The sequence below is a fragment of the Ranitomeya variabilis genome, chromosome 2 (genome assembly GCF_051348905.1).
Source record: "Ranitomeya variabilis isolate aRanVar5 chromosome 2, aRanVar5.hap1, whole genome shotgun sequence".
Classification (NCBI taxonomy): Eukaryota; Metazoa; Chordata; class Amphibia; order Anura; family Dendrobatidae; genus Ranitomeya; species Ranitomeya variabilis.
Window position 1 is genome coordinate 300058046 of NC_135233.1, and position 23561 is coordinate 300081606.

Sequence of the window (23561 nt, forward strand, 5' to 3'; positions counted from 1 at the left end):
ATTAGCATTTGCCTCATGGGATTTTTGTCTTCCTCTGTATGCAAGGTATGGGTTGAACTAGATGGACTTTGTCTTTTTTCAACCTCTACTATAAAAACACCGCGATGCTGAAGATGATGTTGCAATATGACATGTTGGAACCTTCTTTACAAACACTAGCGCTATGCAAACAATCCGCTCCATAAAGTGTGGAGTTTAATGAATTGTCTGAAGTTTCTAAGTTCCTTAACTACAATAAATACAAAAAATAAAAATAAAATGCTAAAAAAATAATTTAAAAAACCAACAAATCTCTATTCTGATGTCCGTTCATTGTCACAGCCGGGTGGTCTCTGCCAGGCTATGTCCACTTCGTTGTAGTGATGACATTGCATCCATGTGCACATGACCGCAGTTGTAGATGTCATGTGCATGGATGACATTATCACTGCCAGACAAGTATGCAGATCGAAGGAGACCAGAGCGATGCAAGAATTTAAAATGTTATTTCAAATTTTTCTTCATTACATTTTCTGCTGTTTGAGAATTTAAATATTTTTGATAACCCTCTAAACTAATGGTTTGGATTTGCAAAAGTGATGAGCGAACATGCTGGGAAAAGGTGTTATCTGAGCATGATGGTGTGCTAATAGAGTGTCTTTGGTGTGCTCGAAAAATCTGTTCGAGTCCCCACGTCTGCATGTCTCGCGGCTGATAGACAGCAGCAACACATGCAGAGATTGCCTGTTTGTTAGCCAATCCCTGCATGTGTTGCGGCTGTCTAGGGGTATGTGAACACGCTGCGGATTTTGCTGCGGATCCGCAGCAGTTTTCCATGAGGTGTACAGTACCATGTAAACCTATGGAAAACAAAATCCACAGTGCACATGCTGCAGAAAAAAAAAAAAAAATGAGCGGAAACGCAGTTTATTTTCTGCAGCATGTCAATTCTTTGTGCGGATTCCGCAGCGGTTTACACCTGCTCCACAATAGGAATCCGCAGATGTAAAACCGCAGGTGGAATCAGTGGAAAAACCACGATAAATCCACACACCATTCTGCAGCATACATAGCGTTAAAAGCCGTGAGACCTTCAGTCGCAGGGACTCGAACATATGTGCTTCCCGAGTAACTTCGGAGTTCTCGAATAATGAGCATGCTCAGATAACACCTTATTTAAGCACGTTCCAATCACTAGTTTGCAGTAACCCCGGCATAAAACAATGTGGCCCACAATGCAGACAGCTTTGCATTAACCATAAAGGTGCAGTCACAATGCCTGTGATGGGCTGTAATGGTTTGACACTTGCACGGTGGCAAAACCTCATGCTGTAAAGCGCAGTTTTTGCTGCAGTTTTATCATGATTGCAATAACTGGTCATAAAACAAATTTCTGCAAAACTATACTTCGATTTATCGCTCCTTCATTACCCTGCATGATCATAAATACAGCAATCATTTTGCAACTGCTAAGCTCGGGGCTTTTGTGACCAGTACCTGTTGGCATAGGCACAGATGTTGTCAATGAGAGGACAGTTTTTTAAAGCAGCTTCCACTTTTCCCAATGACACATACTCTCCAGCCTGCAATTTTACCAAATCCTTCTTCCTATCTGTAAAAGAGAAAACACCAAAGGATGGCTTTAGTTTTGGACAAAGAATAAATCTGTCCCAGGTTTGTAATGGCGCTAGAAGTGTGACTTACCAATTATTTGCAAGCATCCGTCGGGGTGGAACTCCCCAATGTCCCCAGTGCAGAACCACCTCTGCCCATTATCGTCTACATAGAAATCTTCTAAACTTTTTTCATCATTTTTGAAGTAACCCATTGAAACGTTTTGTCCTCCGATTACAATCTCTCCCCTTGGGTGAGGCTGGTCCTCATTTGTATAGCCTCCTGAAAAAAGAATAAATCAAGACTATTGTTAACCTTAAACTTTTAAATCTTTTATAAAATGGCTAAAGGCTAAACTATAAAAGGGAACCCATCATGCACATCAATTCCATTTACCTGCATATATACGTTAGTCTGCAGGTAAATAGCACTACTATGCTGCCAGGCTGCCCTATTAGAAGAGCAGCTGCAGGGAGAAAATGAACTTCTAGTCTCCCAGTAGCTGCTTGCTTCCAGTTATTGCGCAGTGCAGGAAACGGTTACAGTCACCACTCCATACACTGGGAGCACTGCTGTAATTACTCCCCAAAACATTGACTGACAGCCAGCAATACAGCATGTGCGCTCAGTGGTGGTCGCATAGGTTGTCAAAGTGCAGGGAAATTATTAATACAGCTGCACTCACTGTATAACTTGCAATGATTATATGAAGAGAGCAGCTGCAGGGAGAATATAAAATTCATTTTCTCCCAGTAGCCGCAGTTCCAGTAAAGGAGGCAAAGTTTTCATCCTATATCTGCAGTTAAATTGTCATGACTAAAAAAAGCCCCATTTAAGATATCAACTCAATGTCTGGTATGGATGAGCTAACATTTATATTACCTTCCACATTTATTGTCTTATTGCCAAAAATGTGAATACATTCAAGAAGTGTAAAAAGAATAGGATTTCATTCTTTTAGGATATAGACATGAAGAATGTAACATGGAGCTAAAACCTGATTATGTGAACCAGTCATAGGCCAAAAGTAGGTTTCATCTCGTAACTAAAAGGATATATTCTATTAAGACATCTTCAGCGACCAGGACAACCATGTATCATTGCCAAACTAACACGAAGCACTGACGGTAGATCTGATCAGGTGTCTGTAGAACAGTGCCGATCCTTTGCAGCAGTATGATCAGCAGGGTCTCACTTGCTGTATTAGGACATGGTGCTTGGGGCCCTGAAATCTTTGCTCCCAAAGACACTTGTCAGAATTTACTTAGAGGTCTGATTTCCATGTAGTCATATACCACTCCTACAGACATAAGAGGAAATGCTAAAATACTTCCTCCCGATTTCATCATGTTATTAGTGAGTGCCTCCAATTATACAAACATTTTTACAGCCTCCTGATAATGATTATCTCTCTAAAGCATACACACAAAGGTCATTATATGGTCACTGTTTCACCAAATGTTGCATAAAGGAAAAAGTACAGGCAAATATTAGAAGCTTTGTATACAGGAAATCTGCTTTTTTTCTCTATTAATCACTTTTTTGCCTCCTTTCTGCCTCCTGAATTCACCACTATGAAAAACAGATAGAATCTGTCTTGTTGAAAGCATTAAAGACTGGCCAGCGTTCTGAAGAAGACTATGCCATCTACTGAAGTCTATGGATAGGGAGAAGGAGAGTGAAAGAAAAAAAAAAGGCACAAGCTTTGCAGGTGCTTTCTAGTAAGTGTTGGATTCACAGCTACCATGCTTAGTACAGCAGTATTATGTCCTCCATGCTGCTGCTTATAAACACATGCAGCATAGACACAGGAGAGCAGCGATTGCTCATGTCTGTATGTGCAACATATAGTAGATATCATAGGGTTTGAAAGCTATCTGCTAACTCAAACAGAAAATGAAAAATTGAGTCTGCAGACGGAAAAAAAAATGGTGAAAAAAAAAAGCAGAGACCAAGTCATAAAATAAGTCAAATCGTATAACTCCTTATCTTCATACAAGACTGCTTATTCTGGAAAATTACAAGTACCCTTTAATTACACATAAGCGGATGTAAAAACTGCAGAGACTGCAAAAGGCTGTCACATCGAAGAAATACCGGTTTGTCTACTCTCCTAGGAGCTTCTAATAAACTTTCACATCTCAGGTAAACCAGGGAGTGAGCAGGGGCATTTCCTCATTAGCATTGTATGAGGAAGAACACCAAAATGCAGATGCATTCCTCCACTCCTGTCATTTCAGAAACACTAAGGGCTAAAGCCAGCCTGAAATCAGGTCGTCATACAAAAGCCCCATTCTGAGTATGGCTATAAACACTTCCACTGTGTGAGCTGAATGAAGCCATTAGATCCACCTTGCCCAGGGAGCAGTATCAGTAATCTGATGGAGAAAGAATAGAGCTTGCACACAATGGATGTATTTTGTACACATTACCTTGCATGAGCGGAGCATTACCCAATGCTGGAACCAGTGTGAGCTGCATTACCCAGCACAGCCAGCCGTCACAGGCAAGAACCTGACACTGACTTAACCTGCACCCACACAGCCAGCCCCATGCCACAAATGCACTCGGGTAAAACAGATGTGAGACACGCTAATCCTGCCATTCACCTAGTTTACATACACAAGTGTCCTAATCCCTACAAGCCGCATTGTCCCTTAAAACCGGCTCAGCAACTGCTCACTGCTACAAAGGATCATGGGAGGCGTAGTTTAGATTCAGAAATGTGTTAAGCTGCTATCAGACATCAGCGTCAAGTCTCTGATAACCAAGCACATATGGGGTGAGATGATGCGTTACATATCTGGGGTACAGATAGGATCAGACCGGTGAAAACCCATATTGTTTTATAAGCTTTCCTTTAATGGCGGATGCCAGAAAGATTACAATTACTTCCCGGTAATTGGATCTTCCTGAACCATGACAGCACCATATGAGAGAGACTATCTGCCCCCCAGGAACAGGAAACCTACAGAATAAATAGGAGGAACTTCTCCATATGCCTCAACCTGTTTACAAAGCGTAAGAGGTAGTTGGGGACACCGAAAAAAAAAAAAAAAAAAATTATTTGGAATGAAGACATCAACAGGAAAAATAAGGGAGGGCATAAGCAAGGTGCTGTCATGGCTCTGGAAAATTCAACTACCGGTAATTATTTTTCCTACACCCTGGCAACACTGTATGGAGAGACTAAAATAGCAGAAATCCTTAGGGGGAGACCGCCGCAGAAAGCACCTTTCTTCCAAAAGAGGACTTCCCCCAGGAGCTCATGGCCTCAAGGTATTTAAGCAGACACCTCCTGACCTCCAAAGAAAAAAACTAACTTGCCCTGAAATGTAGTATTCTCACAGAAGGACGGTAGAACTATTTCCTGGGACCTATGAAGACAGTACACTACTTTTGGGAGAAAAGCTGGATCATGTTTTTTGATCACCCTGTATTCCAGGAAAGTTGTGAAGGATGGATTAACCGAAATGGCCTGTAACTCACCCACCTGCCTAACTGAGGTTAGGGCCACCAAAAGGACTGTTTTCAGGACAAGTACTCGAATAGCGACAGATGAAATTGTCTAAAAGGGCTCCTGCATAAAGGCATTAAAAACTAGATTTAAGCCTCAGGGAGCTACTCCAGGGGTCCTCACTGGTCTGGACGCAGAGGAAGCTTTAATAAATCTACGTACCTATGGGTGGTCAGCGATTCTTTGATCAAACAGAGCTCCTAAAGCAGTAAACTGAATCTTCAATGTACTTGTAGACAGGCCACTCAACCATTTTGAAGACACCAATACCACTGTAAGGGAAACCTGCTGTTGCATTGCTAGACTCTGGCCAGAAGATTCTAAGAATTTATCCCATAATTTGGCATATTTTAAGGATGGAACTTTTTTCCTACTTAAAAGTAGAGGGAAACTGTCTACCATGAGAACCCCCTGGCTGATAATCTCCTCTCAAGTTCCAAGTCATGAGATGAAAATTGGGAGTAGAGTACTGGCCCTTGAGGGCAAAGACTGGGCAATATCTGAGGCAGACATAATCCTCAGCCACGCGACTCAAGCCCTTTTGGGCCAGAAGCAGGCAATCAGTCCTGTATCATTCTCCACACCATTAGAATTAGAGTAAAGTGAGGAAATGTGTAGGCAAGAAGAAATCCATCCCATTTGAGGATTCCCTTGGATTCTGGGGGGGGAGGTGGGGAGAGAAAAATCCACTTGTCGATTCTCCCATGTAGTGAATAAGTATTTCTGGGAGCCAGAAAAAGCACAGATCAAGATGAATAGCTTCCGATTCAAAGACCGTTCCCCCTGGCCAAGTACATGACTGATTAGTCTGCTATGAAATGTTCTCCCTTTTAGGTAGCGAGTAAAGCGAGAAGAAAAAAATTCATCATTTTGCCCATAAGTGGACCTGATATGGTGATCCTGCCCCTTCCCCCCCCCCCCCCCCCCCCCCATGACTACTTATGTAGCCAACCATCGTCCTGTTGGACATGACCACCACATTTCTCCCCGAAATCCACTTTGCCGAAACCTGTAAAGCTTTTTTTGCTACTGTTAATTCCTTTAGATGTGATGAATTTTCTTGTATTGTGATGGCCAATAGACCCTGAAAAAAAAGTGTGACAGTCTAGGTGGGTTCCCCACCATTCTCGACTTGCATCGTCAGTGGAAATTACCACTGATTCTCGATGCACACAGAACTCCTCTCTGGATAATTTTTTGTTCAACTACCACATCAGGGAGTCTCGAAATTCCACAGATAAGTGGATTTTCTGGTCTAGATCCGCCATCTCTGCCTGTATTGCCAGTATCTTCTTGAAGGTGTCTTGTATGAATTTGGGCCCGCTGTACTGCTGGAATTGTGGTCGTTAATAAGGGCTCACTCCCCCACTTGTGATTAAATGAGATTAAAAATCCAATTGTATTCATACCAATTTAATCCTTATGCTTCTGTTCTCCATGGCGTTTTTTTCCCTGCTCAGATCAGATCATGATTGGACAGGAAAAAAACGCAGCATACTGCGATTGCATGCCAAATTTGGATTGCACGCACCCATATAAGTCTAACATCGCGCTGCACTTGGATATCACCCTAGTGCAGTGCAATGCCCAAGGACGCCGGCAATGGAGAAATTAATTTCTCAGTCTCTTCTGCTGTGCTGCGAGAGGATCGGAGCAAAGATCACTGACACTCGCAGTAGAGCAGGTCATTAGCGCATCGGATGTGATACACTAATGTGACTCCGGTCTAATAGGGATATTGCTCCCTTATTGAAATCTCCCGATTCACTTCCAGGATTTTGTGTCTGATCATTAAGATCTTTTCCTGCAGTAGAAAAACACTGCCGACTGGTTGAATCCAGACAGATCCCTAGAATAAAGTCTCAACCTGTAGAGATCTCAACTTTGACTTGTTTTTGTTCACTATTTAACCCAGCACTGACAAGATAGAAAGGTCATGGTTGACTGCCTTCATACAGTTTTTCTTTCAATCTCCACTGGTATTGTAGATGAAGTAAATAGTCTCCGACCTTCACGGCTACTTTGAGGAATTTTTGATGGTCTGGATGTGTTGGGACGTGACAATACGAGTCCTTCAGGTCTATCACCGCCACAAAACACCACAGGTATCATAGCCTTATATTGGATTTCAGGGTTTCCATTTTGAATTTTGTAGTTTTTAAAATGGGAATTTAACCCCTTCACGACTTTGGGATTTTCAGTTTTTGTTCCTTTATTCCCAGAGGCATATTTTTTTTTATTTTTCAGTCAATATAGCCATGCGAGGGCTTGCTTTTTGCAGGACAAGTTGTACTTTTGATTTTGAAAACCACCATTGATTTTACCATCTAGTGTACTGGAAAATGGGGGGGAAAAATTGAAGTGCGGTAAAACTGAGGAGGTTAATAAAAAAAAAAAAAAAAAGTACAATTCCACAATTTTATTTATTTTTATTTTTTTTTAAATCATTTACTAAATGCCAAAACTGAATTGACCTGCCATTATGGTTCTCATTGGTCATTACGAATTTGTATATACCAAACATGTATAGGTTCTTTAAGTGGTGTGGAAAAAAAAAACAAAAAAAAAAACAACTTATAGATAATTTTGGCGTAGATACGATCTTTTGATTGACTGTTATGGCAATTGTGATTGCCCCAGGGTCCTGGTTGTCACAGTCGCTTTGCTTTCCTCATGGGGAGAGTGATGTCACGCTTGGAAGCGATGGAGGATTGCTTTTAACAGGTAATTAGCACATACAACAGCATTCTGACTTCAGGCCAGAAGGGAGAGCTCTACACCCAAAATCAGGGGAGCTGCTCTCTTTGGTCGGGAGGAGTTAGTTGCAAGGCAGTTGGGAAGATTTAGACAGTTGGTGCTGGACAGCAGACTGGAGCAGTCTGAGGAAGAAGGACGGGTGAGGGGCCATACAGCCTGAGGTGCTGTAGCTCCTAGATAGCGAGATACAGAAGGAAGAGCAGCTTTAGCTAACATGCCGGAGAGCAAAGCATAGGAGTGTGACAACAGGGGAGAATAGCTGGGACTGGGCTACATCCCTGATTGAGCGCAGACACCGGTAGCCGGAAGACCGAGGCTTGTGGGACTAAGACATAGCAGAAACCAGCAGCACAGCTGGATTATATATCACCTGTTCGCCCTAACACCCAGGAAACACAGTGACACAGAGCCGGGTCATGATAGAGACCCTGTGAAAAGGCTCAAATCACCTGTCATATGGATTTGTGTCCCAGATCAACAAAGGACAGAGATAACAGAGGACCTTGCTACAAATCTATAGGCAGTAAGGGACTATAACACAGCGCTAGAAGGAAGGCTTTTAACTCCACCTGATAAAGCTGAACTCTAAACTCGCTTCCAAGCCGGCGGACCCTGCCTGTACCTGTGATCTGGTGCCCTGGACTGTGGCTACCTGCTACCATCAGTAAACCAGGTTAAAAGACTGCACAACTGCGTCCTTCGTTCTTTACTGCACCACTCACCATCTTCCATCTATTCACCGGGAGCCCTGGGGACCTACTTTGCCTGTGGAAAGTTATACCATCTGGCTGCCATAACATCACCCCAGAGGACCCTTTTAAGCAGCGTTGGTCACCTCTGACCGAATACCACAGGTGGCGTCAAACTTTTTTTTTTTTTTTACAAAAACCCCTTTAAAGACCTTCCCTTTAACATGGGCACCCAGGGCCATGGACCGGGTCGCCACCGTGACACGTCCCTTTAAGTACCACACCCGGTGCTGAGCACCCCATGGCCCGGGCAGGCCACTCACAATGTTGCGGTGACCAAAAAAAAAAAAAAAAAAAAAAAAAAAAAAAAAAAAAAAGATAATTCTGGAGTTTTGATTTTTTTCTCTCATTATGCAGTTTACTGATCAGCTTTATTATTTTTATATTTTGATAGATCAGACATTTCTGAACGCAGCAATACCAAATGTGTATTTTGTATTTTTATTGTTTTATTTTGAGTGGGGACTTACATTTTTAATTTTAATATATTTGTAAGAACTTTTTCTTTACTTGCTTCAATAGTCTCCATAGTAGACTTGAAGCTGCGATATTCTGATCACTTGCGCTGCACATAGCAGATCAGCAATGACAAGAACAGGGGTCTTCTGCAGACCTCTGATTGGTGTGCAAATTTATCGGCGTCCCGCAATCGTGTGACAAGGGCACCGATGGGCGGAGTTTGTGACGCACTTCCTGCGCGATCATGTTGCTGCCATCATGATTCCACTCTCGGCTGTTAGGTGATTTAATCAGCTGTCATGTGCCCCGATCATATGCCGTAAAAGATGCAGGCTCAGAGCAGGAGCCTACATGAAAGGAGGATACACGACATACAGGTATGACATACCTTTACGTCATAGGTAGTAAAGGGGTTAAAGTTCTTAGATTGATGATCGTTCTGTAGGGAACCATCTGGTATGATTACCAGGAACAGATTGATGTAAAACCCGGTTCTGATTTCTGATTCTAGTACTTAGCTTTAGCCTTCCTCCCACCCGAACCCTGGCGTCAGTTTCATAGGTCATCCTTTATTCTAGTTCAGTTTAATGAACAAAAACCCTCTCCCGCTCTTAATTCTCTGGTCTCCCCTATAGCCCCGATTTTTTTTTTTTGATCTTGGAAAGAAGTAGGGAAATTCTTTTTCCTATCTGCTCAAAAATGTCATCTAAGGCAGAGCTGAAGAGATAAGAGATATACCCTTGAATGGGTATAGCACGAAGTTTCATCTTAGACTGAAAATCCGTTGACCCGTTTTTAAGCCAAAGAACTTTATGGGCAGAGTTAGGATGGGCAGAGGAGCAGGCAGCCAACTTAATACCATCTGCAGATGCGTCTGTCAAGAAATCTGTAGCCTTCTGAAATCGTAGGTAGGGCTTCCAAAAGATGATCTCTTGAAAATCTATTTCTTATCTGGGAATCTAATTCCTGCAACTACTTAATTAGGGATTTACCTGTATAAGTAGCTAAAATACTGGGCTAAGGCTAGGTTCACATTGCGTTAATGGGTGTCCGCTAGCGGACTCCGTTACATGGCGAAATTGTCGCAATTAACGCCATGTAACGGGTGCGTTAGCGCACCCATTGACAGCAATGTGCTAACGGGTTGCCAACGCATCGCTAGCGCATGCCATTTTCGGCACGCGCTAGTGATGTGCCGTTATTTTCTGACAGACCTCGGACGCTGCTTGCAGCATCCGAGGTGTGCCCGAGGCCCGTTCCTCGTCAGCGCAGATCGGGGATCTGCGCTAGCGGGATCGGCAAACGCGATCCCTATAGATATATTGCGTTAGAGCAATCCGCTAGCGCTATGCGCTAAACGGATTGCCCTAACGCAATGTGAACCTAGCCTTAAAATAACCAGTTGATGCTTCCCATGCTCCCTAAGAAAAGGCTCAGAATTTTTATCTAAAAAGGTTCTTTAAAAAGGAACCTAGGTCATCAAAAGGGAGCGCCACGTTTGAGATCTTAGCTACAATCACAAATTTTTGGAGATTTCTCCCAAATCTTCCTCAGATGGGCACTTCCTCTTAAGTACGGTATGCTCGAGATAGACTTTGTAAACCGTTTTTTCCCCACTCTTTTCTAATGAAGGCAAGTAACTTCTTTGGTACCGGGAATACCAGATGTCAATCCAAGACTCAATATTAAGTGCATTAAAGAAGCAAAGACAAGGGTTCTTTAGGAAATTCTACTCCCATGGTAGGTCTGATGACTAAGAAATTTTCCTGTATCTTTATTCTTCCCGCTTGGATGCCCATATTCATCAGAGGACGACTGAATAATAATCAGCAGTTAATTCATTGGAATCTCCTAATTCATCCTCAGAACTTGTTTCAACAGGGACGGGGTGTTTACTTGAAGAGGGAGCGTTAATCTGACGCATCCATTTCTTAATGGTATTTTCAACTTCTCCCTTGATCAATAATTTAATATCCTGGAACAAGGATAGAGACTATTTGGCTACTGTTTTCTTAATGCATAAGCGACAGAGCCTCTTCGTATAGTTGGACAGCCTTACTTTACATAAGGCACATTCACTGTTTTTACTCTTGTAATTATTCTAGGGTATATAATAATCAGTATATATAATACAATATTAGTACTGACCCCAACCTATGCCTTGCCAAGAAACGTGCAAAGAGGTTTTGGATAGTTTATGGCATCACTGTGGGGCATTCCTGGATCGTCAATACTGCCACTTCAGTGGTTATGAATCCACTACCCACCGGAAGGAGTCACTGCATCCCTTTTATATCCGAGGGTACAAAAGGGAAAAGGCTGGAGTTTCAGCGCTATTCCAATTGGAGATAGGATCATCCCTCTAAGTCCAAGCAGCTATATGCTGGTCTCACTTTTCCGAACTCAGAAGTGGCCGGTATCTGCAGAGCACATAGTCCTCAGCGTGTCAAGTCACATCCAGTCATTCCCAGGAAGTCGTCAGTGTGCATGTGCCCCCAGTGAACTCCTCTGCTCTGTAAGCGCCGTTCTCCCTTGACCACACATGCACCAGTGTGCTACATCACTTCCAAACGCAGAAGTGACTCGCCGGCAGCAGAGTTGCATCCCTTCCCCATTCCTGCAAATACAAGTGAGGACAGCAAATGCCAAATGGACAAGGGGACCATCGCTGCATATCCTGGGACGCCTCCTGCAACTCCTGAACAAATTTCTGCAGGTATCTTCTAACTTCACCCCACATGGCTGTAGGTCTCCTCCCACAGGAGCAGGAAACCACACTGAGGCATGGAGAGGTTCCGCCTTTTTAATCTGTAGAATTCCTGTTCCTGGGGGCGGATACTCTCTGTACGGTGCGGTCAAGAGTGTAGGGGAAAATCCACAGTCCATATGTACACCATATATTTCTCTGTTTTCTAGATTAATTCGCTCCAAAAGTAGCATTGTAAAAACATTATTAAAAAGTATGAGCCCATTGCTAGGATATTGATGGCCTCTCTAGGATATGTCAGCACTATCAGACCCCACCAACCTCTAAGCAGTGTGACAGTCGATTTTCTGTGTCATACATCCGACTGCTCAGAGCAGATAACAGCTGAATAGTGGGGTGCCTGGTGTCGAACGTCCTCCAATCAGATATTGATCACCTTTTCCTATTGATCAATGTGGGCCTAATGCTTTAGAGGACACCACTGATATTATTTAATTTCTGGTATGTGCATCCAACTTTAAAACAGGTTTTCTGTAATTATATACCATAAAGACAATGATACAAACAGTAGTACTGCAAGGTCAGACTTAAGAGAGCACAAAGTCTCATCCTTCATCAGACACATCTGAAGGAGCCTACACACAGATATCAATTACTGAACCTCGCAAAAAATATAGTTCTTACCGATAACGGTATTTCTCTGAGCCCATGACGGCACCACGGAGAGAGGGGATCCGCCCACCAAGGACAGGAAACCTACGGATAAAAAGGCGGTACCACTCTCCCGCATCAGTTGTTTTACATAGAAAATGATGGGAGACTACTAAAACATTTGTTAGCTTTAACTGTTTAGCATAACGAGATACCGCGTGACTTTAAAACTATGAATAAACTATGAATAAATTATGAATAAATTATGGCACTATTTAATGTGAGCACCCATAAGTGAAGGGAGGGAATGTACGGGTGCCGTCATGGGCTCAGAGAAATACCGTTATCGGTAAGAACTATATTTTTCTCTGATCGCCCATGACGGCACCACGGAGAGAATTGCATAGATAGTACATTCAGGGAGGGACCACCGCTTCCAGAACCCTTTTACCGAAGGTAAGGTCCGAAGAGGAGTTTAGGTCCAATCTATAGTGCCTATAGAATGTAGATGGTGAGGACCAGGTAGCAGCTCTACATATCTGGTCTATAGGAACTCCGGCCTTCTCCGCCCAGGAAGATGCCACTGCCCTTGTTGAGTGAGCCTTAACCTCCCCGGGAACGGACATCCCACTTGCTGAGTATGAAAGACTGATGGCATCCGTAATCCATCTTGCTATGGTGGCTTTCGATGCTTTTTTCCCCTTCCGGGGACCCTGGAAACACACAAACAGAAGCATCCTCCCTACTCTCCTTAGTGACTTCTAGGTAGCGTAAGAGACATCTTCGTACATCTAGTGTATGTAATGTTTGTTCCTTCTTGTTTACAGGGTTGGGACAGAAGGAAGGGAGAGAAATCTCTTGAGACCTGTGGAACTTTGATGCCACTTTCGGGAGATATGCTGGGTCTGTTTTTAAAATGACCCCATCCTCTAGAAATTGTGTGTAAGGAGGGTTAGCCGAAAGAGCCTGTAAGTCGCTGACCCTACGGGCAGAAGTGAGGGCGACTAACAGAGCGGTTTTGAGAGATAGGTTTTTTATTGAAACTTCGTGTAATGGTTCGAATGGTGGACTGGTCAGGGCTTTAAGGACTAAGTTTAAGTCCCATTGAGGAACGATTTTTATCGGAAGAGGCCTTGATCTTCCTGCTGCTTTTACGAATCTAGCGACCCACCTATTTGAAGCTAAATCAAAATTGAATAGGGCCCCCAATGCTGCCACGTGAACTTTCAGGGTACTAGTGGCCAGCCCCATCTCCAACCCATTTTGTAGGAATTCTAATATGGAATTAAGGGGAATTTCTTTCCCTATTTTTTCACCTGATGAAGACAGAAACTTTTTCCATATCTTGCCATATTGTTTCGTTGTAACTGGCTTCCTACTTTGTAATAAGGTTGAGATTAGCCCTGGGGAGAACCCCCTGTCTTTTAGCAGCTTCCTTTCAAGAGCCAAGCTGTCAAGTGCAAGTTCTTGACCCTTGGATGACAGACTGGGCCCTGCGACAATAGATCCTGAAGGTCTGGTAATACCCAGGGGTCGGACATTGACATCTTCCTCATCCATGAGAACCAAGGTCTCTTCGGCCAGAACGGGGCAATTAAGATAACCAGCGCCCCGTCCTCCCGAATCTTCCTCAGCACTGCTGGAATCAGAATGAGAGGAGGAAAGGCATAGAGCAGATGATGGCTCCAAGACATCAGGAAAGCGTCCACAACTACTGGGTTCCCCAGGGGAGATAGGGAGCAAAAGGAGGTTACTTTTTTGTTTAGGTGACTCGCAAAGAGATCTATTTTGGGAACCCCCCATTTCTCTGTGATCTGGGTAAATATTGCCTGATTTAGTTCCCATTCTCCCTGTTTTAGGCTTTGTAGTTGTCTTCCCCTTTTATGTGTAGACTTGTTATGGATAGGAGGTTGCTCTCGGCTATTTGCAGGATTGAGTTGGTCACTTCCATTAGACTTTTGGAACGGGTGCCCCCCTGGTGATTGAGGTAAGATACTACCACCCGGTTGTCCGACATCACTCTTACATGATGAGAGTGAAGGACTTTCAAGAATTTCTGAAGGGCAAAATTGACTGCCAGAAGTTCCTTCATATTGGAGGATTTGTCTGCTAGGGACGGAGACCAGGTGCCCTGGGCTACCAGATCATCTAGATGAGCTCCCCACCCTGAGGGGCTTGCGTCCGTAGTTAGGACTTTTGAGATCTGAATTACCCACGGGACCCCCTGGGAAAGATTTTCCTGCGATTTCCACCATGTCAGAGAGTGGCTGGTACGAGGAGATAGAATTAACCGCCCGTCTAAATGCTCTCCTAGACGGGTTTGTTCTGACAATATCTGCCATTGGAGGTCTCTCGAATGTAATTGGGCCCACTGGACTGCGGGGATGCAAGAGGTCATGGAGCCTAGGAGGGACATACCCTGACGGAGTGTTATGGAGGGGAGAGATTGAACCCTCGATACCAAACTTTTTAGTTTTTGTATTTTGTTCTCCGGTAGCCGACATTCCATTTTTATGGAGTCTAGGGTGAGACCTAGGTACTCCTGAACTTGAGAAGGTATTAGTCTGGATTTTTCTATGTTTATTAGCCAGTCTAGTTCTTTTAGGGAATGAATCACAATTGCCAGTTGATGCTCGCAGTGCTGCGGGGAGGAGCCTATTACCAGAAAATCGTCCAGATATGGTACGATTAAGGTATTTTCTTCTCTGAGGTGGGCCATTACCTCCGCAATCAGTTTTGTGAAAATCCTCGGGGCTATGGCTAGACCAAAAGGCAGAGCTGAGAACTGGAAGTGGCTTAGGACTCCTCTGATGTGAACCGCCATCCTGAGGAATCTTTGGTGATCCTTGTGTATTGGGACGTGATAATATGCGTCCTTTAGGTCTAGAACCACCATGAAGCATTGAGGAAACAGCATTTTGATAGATGACTTTATCGTTTCCATTTTGAATGCCTGAACCTCTAAGTAGTTGTTTAGACTTTTCAGATTTATGATGGTTCTGAAAGACCCGTCTGGTTTTCTTCTCAGAAATAGAGGGGAATAGTATCCTTGTCCTCTTTCTTGAGGGGGGACCTCCAGGAGAACTCTCTTTTCTACTAACCCGATGACTTCTCTTTCTAGTGCCAGCTGCTCTTCTGCCGAAGACCTTGTAGATGTCATCGTAAAAGAGGGACGAGGGTATCTCTTGAATGTTAACCTCAGTCCTGATTCTATAATGTTCAGTATCCATTGACTGAAGGTAATCTTTTTCCAGGCTGGGAGAAAGCGAGACAGCCTCCCTCCCACCTGGGGCGAACCTTCATTGCGGAGGTTTCTTGTTATCATTGGGGTTTTTATTAAAGATAAACCCCTTGTTTTTGTTCCTCTTATCCTCCCATTTCCCCTGGCCTCTCCCCGGGTTCTTTCGGAAAAACCTCTTGCTCCGAAAGGGCTTCCGGTAAGAGGGGAGGCCCAAGGGAGGAAAGGACTTTTTCTTGTCCCCAGCTTTTTCTAAAATGTCATCTAAAGTGGAACCAAACAAGAATTCTCCTTCACAGGGGATGGTACACAGTCTTGTCTTAGTTTGGAGGTCGCCTGGCCAGTTCTTAAGCCAGAGGGCGCGCCTGGCCGCATTAGCCAGTGCTGCTGACCTAGCGGCTAGTCTGATTGAGTCGGCCGAGGCGTCAGCCAGGAAAGCCGCGGCTCCCCTCATTACTGGTAAAGTATTCAGTATTGAGTCTCGGGAAGTCTTCCCTTTTAATTGACCCTCTAGTTGGTTTAGCCAAATCATTAGGGAGCGAGATGTACACGCCGCTGCTACTGCAGGTTTTAAGCCCCCCCCTGCTGCCTCCCAAGAGCCTTTGAGGAAGGCGTCCGCCTTCTTGTCCATAGGGTCTTTTAGTACCCCCATGTCTTCAAACGGGAGCGCGAATTTTTTTGATGCTTTGGCTATAGCCACATCTAATTTGGGGGCTTTTTCCCAAAAGGAGCAGGATTCATCCTCAAAAGGGTATGTCCTTTTGGGAGTTAAGAGAGACTTTTTCATGGGCTTTTTCCATTCTTTTTTGATTAAAGCCGCAATTGCATCATTAAGTGGAAAAACTCTCCTCTTTTTTTGTTCTAGGCCCCCGAACATGATGTCCTGTACCGATTTTTTGGGGTGGGAGTCTACTAACCCCATAGTACTTCTCACCGCCTTTATGAGGCCATCGGTGTCCTCTAGTGGGAAACAGTTGTGCCCCCCCGAGGAAGAATTGGATGATGCAGATGAGGAGGAGGAGGAGGAGGAGTCGGAGGATACTGAACCCGCACTGTCGCCGTCAGATTTTGAGACCGGAGACGGAGACCTATCCCTGGTCTTTCTCCGTTTTTTCCCCTTTTTTAGGGATCTAAGGGTGTCTTCCACTTGCTCCTTAATCAGGTTTTTTAAGTCGGTTGCAAACCCTGGCAGACTTTCAGATACTGTCTGCTGTATGCAAGCGTTACACAGCGTCTTCTCCCAGGCAGGTGGAAGATCTTCTTTACAGATGGCACAAATTTTATGCTTTGTTTTGCCTACGCTCTTCCTCCCCGGTTGGGGATTCTCCGCCTCTGGCTTTTTCCCCGACGCCGTACTGGACCCCTTACTGTGTTGGGACCTCTGGCGTTCTTTGCTGGTGTCCTGGCGCTGCTGTCGCCTTTTTTGCTGCTGCTGCTGCTGTGGCGATGCTATAGGTGGAGGTGATTCTGGCAAGGGAGATGCCGGGGCGCTCATATTGCTGCTGGTCCGCGGTCACTGCTTTGACACTTCTTTTGAGGCTCCTGCCGATTATTGCAGAGCCGCTGGGAGGAAGTAACTTTCCTTATTTAAAGCCTTCGCGCCGCTTTTTTTTTTTTTTTTCGCGCCTGCGCAGTAGCGGCCAGGTGATGGCGAGGAGCGCCGAACGCCGGCGCCTGCGCAGTCGGGCTTCGGCGGCGCCTGCGCAGAAGTGTCGTCGGCGCCTCGCGAGACCAGCCTAATCCCGGGCATGCGCCGAAATTGCAAGATGGCGCCGGGAGTGCAGATATGGCGCTGCTGACCGGCGCCCCCGGTCCTATGCAGTCCCTACCGCGCGGCTCTGCACGCCTAATGGCGGTGCAGTGTGCAGACTGACGCATGTTTTTTGGGGAGGGCCGCGCCGCACCTCCCGCAACCACAGAGGGACCCCCCTGGATGTTGCCTGCTGCATCTTACCTGGGGAGGTGACCGCGAACTCCTTGTCACCTCCCCCGCACACCCTAGAGGCCCACTAGCCCTTCGCGGTGGCGCTTCGGGTCACCACCTTAGCCGAGGCAGAGGGACCCCAGCTGCCTGAACCGGACTAGATGGCCCCGGAATTCCCACGTCGATCTGGTAAGTCCATAGGTCTCCCATCAAGGACAGGAAACCAACTGATGCGGGAGAGTGGTACCGCCTTTTTATCCGTAGGTTTCCTGTCCTTGGTGGGCGGATCCCCTCTCTCCGTGGTGCCGTCATGGGCGATCAGAGAAATCAAACATGTTTAGCCGACAGTCCATTACATCAAGGGGACATTGAAAAAATGGTCGAGTTAAGGATTCAGCATGTCAGATTTCGGTTTCCCAATCTTTTTTGTTGAACCTAAGTTAAGCCGTCGCCAGAGACTTCTAGAGGCGGCACTCTTAGGCTAGGTGCACATTGCGTTAACAGCAGCCCGTTCAACACATGCGTTAACGGGCTGCTGTGAACGCATGTGCCGGTATGTCAGCTCGCTAGCAGTGACGGACCCGGAAATGCTGCAGCCCGCGTCCCAGGGTCCGTCACTCAATGACAGCACATTGCTAGCGCACGCCCATTGTGGGCCACAGACGCAGTGTGAACAGACCCTTAGGCTATGTTCACATGTCCAGGAGTGATCAGTTAGAACGGATCTAGCAACAATCGGTTGGCAAAAAAGTTGTTCAGACAACTTTTCAGTCTGTTTTTAAATTAAAAAAAAAAAAAAATGGAACCAGCAGTTTTTTTTGTGACATTGAAGTCAACAGAAAACAGATCTGCTGATTAGCCATGCGTTTTTCTTTCATTTGTAATGGATCCGTGTTTTGCTTACTGGTAAGGAATTTATACGGTGAAGCTCTGACAAGACAGAGAGCCAAAGTCCCTAAATGGACAGTGGTAAAGGAGGACATGCCATGAAAGGGCGCTCACAGCAGACTGTTCAGTGTATGAGTAGTATTAACGCTGTAACACACCTTACGGTTCCATCAATAACAAGTGCTCTGTATCTCACCCGCTTGTGGCAGCCATGTTCAGACTTATTTACTTACCTTCCAACCAGTCACGGAGTTTAATTTCGCAGCAGGTAAGAGGAGCGCCCACTCTACCGGTGCTGTAGTCTGACACTAAGAAAAAACAAAAACAGTGTAAGGTGTATTACGGACTCAGATAAGCAAGCAGCACCATATACACCAATACAAGCAAGCAACAGAGCAGACTACGGCTCAAAGCCAGCAATGCATTCATGTATTAATCAGACATGCAAGATATATATACTAAGTGATGAGATTACAGCTCCATAAACATTGTCATGCTAACCAGGGAATATGACTAATTAGTGTAAAAACATACACCCTAAACCATGGCAACGGCTCTATAAATCCGCTCATGATGTGGCAGAATCATGCACACTTTATATTCTCCACCGCCGGCAATGTATTTCTAACCACAGGAAGTGACACACTAGGGTGTTATATTTTTACATCTAGGAAGTGGTTACTCCTCACACCAGTCATTTACTGTAAGCCCAGTACGAATGCCTACCTTCAGTAATGGTACCAGCCCCACAGGTCTCTGTTAGGCCATAACCTTGACCAACTGGACAGCAGAAACAAATATTCATAAACCTCTGGGTCTGTGGAGATAGAGGCGCCCCGCCGCACAGCATCATACGGACGTTGCCTCCTAATAAAGCCTTCACTTTTTTGAAGAGCACTCTGTAAGGGAGAAAAGAGAACAGGCAATGAATGGGGACTTACAAGACAGTACGCAAATCTCCAGGCACATGCAGTATTACTGTACAATTAGACTATGACTAATAGCCACATCTAAAATTAATGGCTGGAGAAAACGCTTGTGCAAAGGAGTACTGAGAAACAGAAATAGTAGTGATGAGTGAATGTGCTGGGATAAGGTGTTATCTGAGCATGCTCGGCTGCTGTCTTCGGCGTGTATTTGACAGCCGCAACACATGTAGGGATTGTCTGTTAGGTAATCCGTACATATTGCGCCTGTCAAACAGCCACGGTAACTCAAACGTATTTTCTTAGCATGACAAAGACCCCATTAGCTCCTGAGCATGCGCCAATAACACCCTATCCCAGCACATTCGCTCATCACCAATCAATAGCTCCTATCAGGGTAGTAAACCAGGTCTGCAGATGGTACTCCGCCACATGTTATGTAGCCATAAGAGAGCTGACAATATTGTTACAATGTAACAGCAACAGCATTACACTATGTTCACATGCAGCGCTTTTTTTCTGCATGTTAAAACCTTCTCTTGGTAAAAGAAAAAAAAGTCATGAAATAACTAAAAACGCTGCATTTTTTTTTTTAGGCATGGATTACATGTGTGCTTAGTGTACAGTACAAGAGTAATAGTTAGCTGTATTATCAAAAATGCTGAAAAAAGTGTTTAAGAGTTTTTTTTTTTCACTCATGTATAAAAAATGCTGCATGTGAACATAGACTTATTACTGCATCCTTCGCCTCTGGCATTACTTACACATTACATAGGGGAGCATCGTATCCCTTCTTTATTTGCTCCAGCTTGTAGTCATAGCCCAGCTTGAACAGGGTTCTCTGGATAACGTTCATTTCTTGCACTTTGCTCATGACATTTTTGTAGATGCGATCCATGATTTCCTGTAAGATAGATTAGACTAGTTCTTATTCCTAGAGGAAGGCATTGCTGGGGGATTCTAGTGTGAAATCAGTGTCTAGAAGACAGACTCACACTTGAATGTTGCCTAAGATATTTAACAATGTATTTTCCAAGCTCTGTGGCAGAAATATGGCAAAAAAAATATCAAGCTGGTCATTCCAAAAACATAAAGGGGAAAAGGGAAAAGAAAACTTTGCTCACCAAAATATACCAGAGGCCATCCATGCCTGGAGATCAGTGGCTGACTACCACGTGTGCAAATAGAAACAGAAGACCTCCGGCACAGGAATCCTTTTTCAGTAAAAAATTATTTTATTTAAACATCTTCAAACATCTTTGAGGGAGGACTGTTTTAACTGGGTCCGAAACGCGTCAGCTCTATGAGGGATTCCCATGATGTTTTTTTATCGCTGAAGATGTTTAAACAGAGAATTTCTTACATTCTAAAAACACCTAAGAAGTTTTTGCCTATCAAAAGTGGACAACTTGCTTATCTATGGGGATAAAACAGTGGATCCTGAGAACAGAGCTCTGCTCAGTGGTGATTACTGTAATTTGGAGGTGCACGATGGACAGCTGCTCCATTCACAGTCTATGGGACTGCTGAAAATAGTCCCATAGAAAATGAACGGAGCATGTGCACCGCCAACTAATTCAAGACTGGGCAGAGCGGTTGAGTTAGGATCACTGGGGTTCTATTGATTGGACACCGTATTTATGCTTTAATTCTTTGGATAGGGGTTAACCCTTTAAAATTTATATACCGTAATAGTAATATTAATTTTAACAAGAACTTACTCTCTATTATTATTTTTTTTTTGTTTGAACGTCACAAACTTCTCTTGATAATTACTTTTTTGTTTGTTTGCAACTGGTTGCCTAGGTTACTGACCACTGCTGCAGCCAGGAGTAGTGGTCAAACAAGTGTAGTGCATACAAACTCTTATTGAGCTTGTAAGCAATGCTCTGAAGCTGGCGGAGATCGCTGGTGTGCACTATCCGTTCCATATTCCAGCAAGTTTCAGAGCCACTGCGCTTCCGATGCTGCAGAGGTAGAAATCATCTTCTATAGCAGCATGAGGAACGCACAGTCCAGGACTTCAGAGCTTCATGCATTTCTTAAACTTAAATGACAACTGGCAGAATTGTGAATGCAGCTCTGGACGTGAAGACAATTGAAATCTGTACAGAATTCAGCTTCGTACGCCAGACTCTACAACTTGCACATACAAAGCAATACTTACAGGCACAGCCGCCATCAGCGTGGGTCTCAGCACACTGCAGTCACCTTTACTTCCCTTCTTAATTTTACTAGACTGTAAAGACAAAAAACAAGACATGAGCAGTAGTTTATAAAAATATTTACACAGTGCAAAGCCATTCATCTAATTTGTGATCCACACCAGGGTATTTCGGGAGCTCCCCAATACACTCCTGACTTTTAAAGCTACACTGGCATACATCTGCAAATAGAGAGAGCAGATCCCTAACCACATCTGGATTGGCCAAATGGGACGGCTTTGACGTTAGAGCCAGACACTGACCACAATTTTCAGCAAACAAGATTTCACTGTATAGATGATAGAAAGTAAAGCCGCACAGCTCCTTCAGCATGGCGTTTACATATCATATTACCATCTCATTTCTCGGTCATCTGTAGACGTAGGATGAGATATTTGTCAGCTATTCGCAGTAATAACATTTCTGGAATTTTGATTCTGTAAGAATTCCTGAACAAGTCTCAGCCAATTCAGGGGGAATAAGGAGGATGTGGCTGGTGCCGTCACCAGTGCAATTCAGCACGGGATTCACCCTATTATACACCCGCTAACATTTTCTAGTGGTCCATTAGCAAGTGCTAATGTACAGCTGTACGGTTAGATGACATTTCTCGTGTGCGGACGCCAGTTGGATGCCTTGTTGCTGCCATATACTTTTTATAGGCTGAGATATGAGGCTTAAACACTTTGGTGGCAGAGGTTAGCGGACACATTGCGGGCCATCAGACCAGCTCCTCCTCCCGCTACAAGGCACATTTATTCTCAGTCTGGGATGCCCATACACGTGCTGGTTTTGATGCAGCTTCAAAAGGATTTATATTTATTAATGTAGAATTTTGTCTTTTTTTACCCCCACTTTCTCTTTTTGTATAATACATACCTAATTTTTGCTCCAAAAACAACCACATTGCTCTGGTTATAGGCTTCCAGCTACGGTCCACGGACGGTTTCTCCCAGCACTGCTTTGACAGCGGCGTTGGGAAGAGCCGGTCAGGGGCCATTTTAAAGTATATATTTTCCCTGAAACATGGAGCAAAATATATACGGTAATTGGGTGAATTCATGTAGTCAGGATCAGACTCCTGCTGCCCGTTGTTTGCGCAGCATGAATCAAATGACCAGTTCCCTTTAAGGGTGTAATGCCTGACTTCCCCTGTACTGGTGGGTTAGGAAAGTTGATCACACTAATGCATTACCCTGCAGATTACAGCAGCTTCCAAAAGCCGACTACTTGGTGATCAGCTCATTATTGGAGAATCTTCTGGAAAACACACATTGTCCAAAATGGACAAACTTTTTAATCCCATGCTATTAACTGCTTATTACTTAGATGGTCTTTGACACCATAGGTGCGGTCAGTGATTGGCTTCATAAGTCAAGTGTCAGTATGACAATTGCTGGAGCAAAGTTACCACTGGGGATATAAAGGGTGAATATAGGTTTGTTTCTTATTGTTATCACATAAGATTACTTTTTTTAGGCTCAGAAATCTGCTTAACAAAAACATACAATAAACAAGCCGCTCGCTAGCAGTAGCGCCCACATTTCACAGTAGTATCGGCGAGCCCCTCAGGAATCTCCGGCCATGTTCTGCATGTCACTCGGATAAGCACCCCGGAGCAAGATTATCGTTTTCAATTATTTACGTCCTCCTCGGCTGGCAAAGCCGGTCGTATTCTTCATGCTTAACTCTCACAGCTAATTGTAGTGTAGCCGCATTACGCGCAAGACACAAAGCCTTTTATTCAACATGCTAGTCAATGAGTAAAGGTTTTACACTGGGTAAATCTGGCATTGTGCCTCGAAGCGGGGACGGATGGCCAACTCTAGGTCAATGTATGAGAACAATAATCCGCTTCACTACAGGCAGAACATTAAATGTTTAGTTCAGGAAACTTGTCAACGTTAGGCTACTTTCAGACATAGCGCATTTTTGAGCGCTATTTTGC

General features: G+C 44.3%; 1 protein-coding gene across 5 annotated transcripts in view; it reads right to left on the minus strand.

The window, feature by feature from the left end:
• The window catches only part of ACSL4 (acyl-CoA synthetase long chain family member 4), an 88595-nt gene that overhangs the window by 3471 nt on the left and 61563 nt on the right, over positions 1–23561 (minus strand). For all 5 annotated transcript variants that reach the window (XM_077285147.1, XM_077285145.1, XM_077285148.1 and 2 more), the window contains exons 9-14: positions 21577–21648; positions 20174–20313; positions 19210–19382; positions 18717–18791; positions 1684–1875; positions 1477–1591 (exon numbers count right to left, since the gene is read on the minus strand). In XM_077285147.1, the coding sequence (XP_077141262.1) occupies positions 1477–1591; positions 1684–1875; positions 18717–18791; positions 19210–19382; positions 20174–20313; positions 21577–21648 (767 nt within the window). The remainder of the gene's footprint in view (positions 1–1476; positions 1592–1683; positions 1876–18716; positions 18792–19209; positions 19383–20173; positions 20314–21576; positions 21649–23561) is intronic.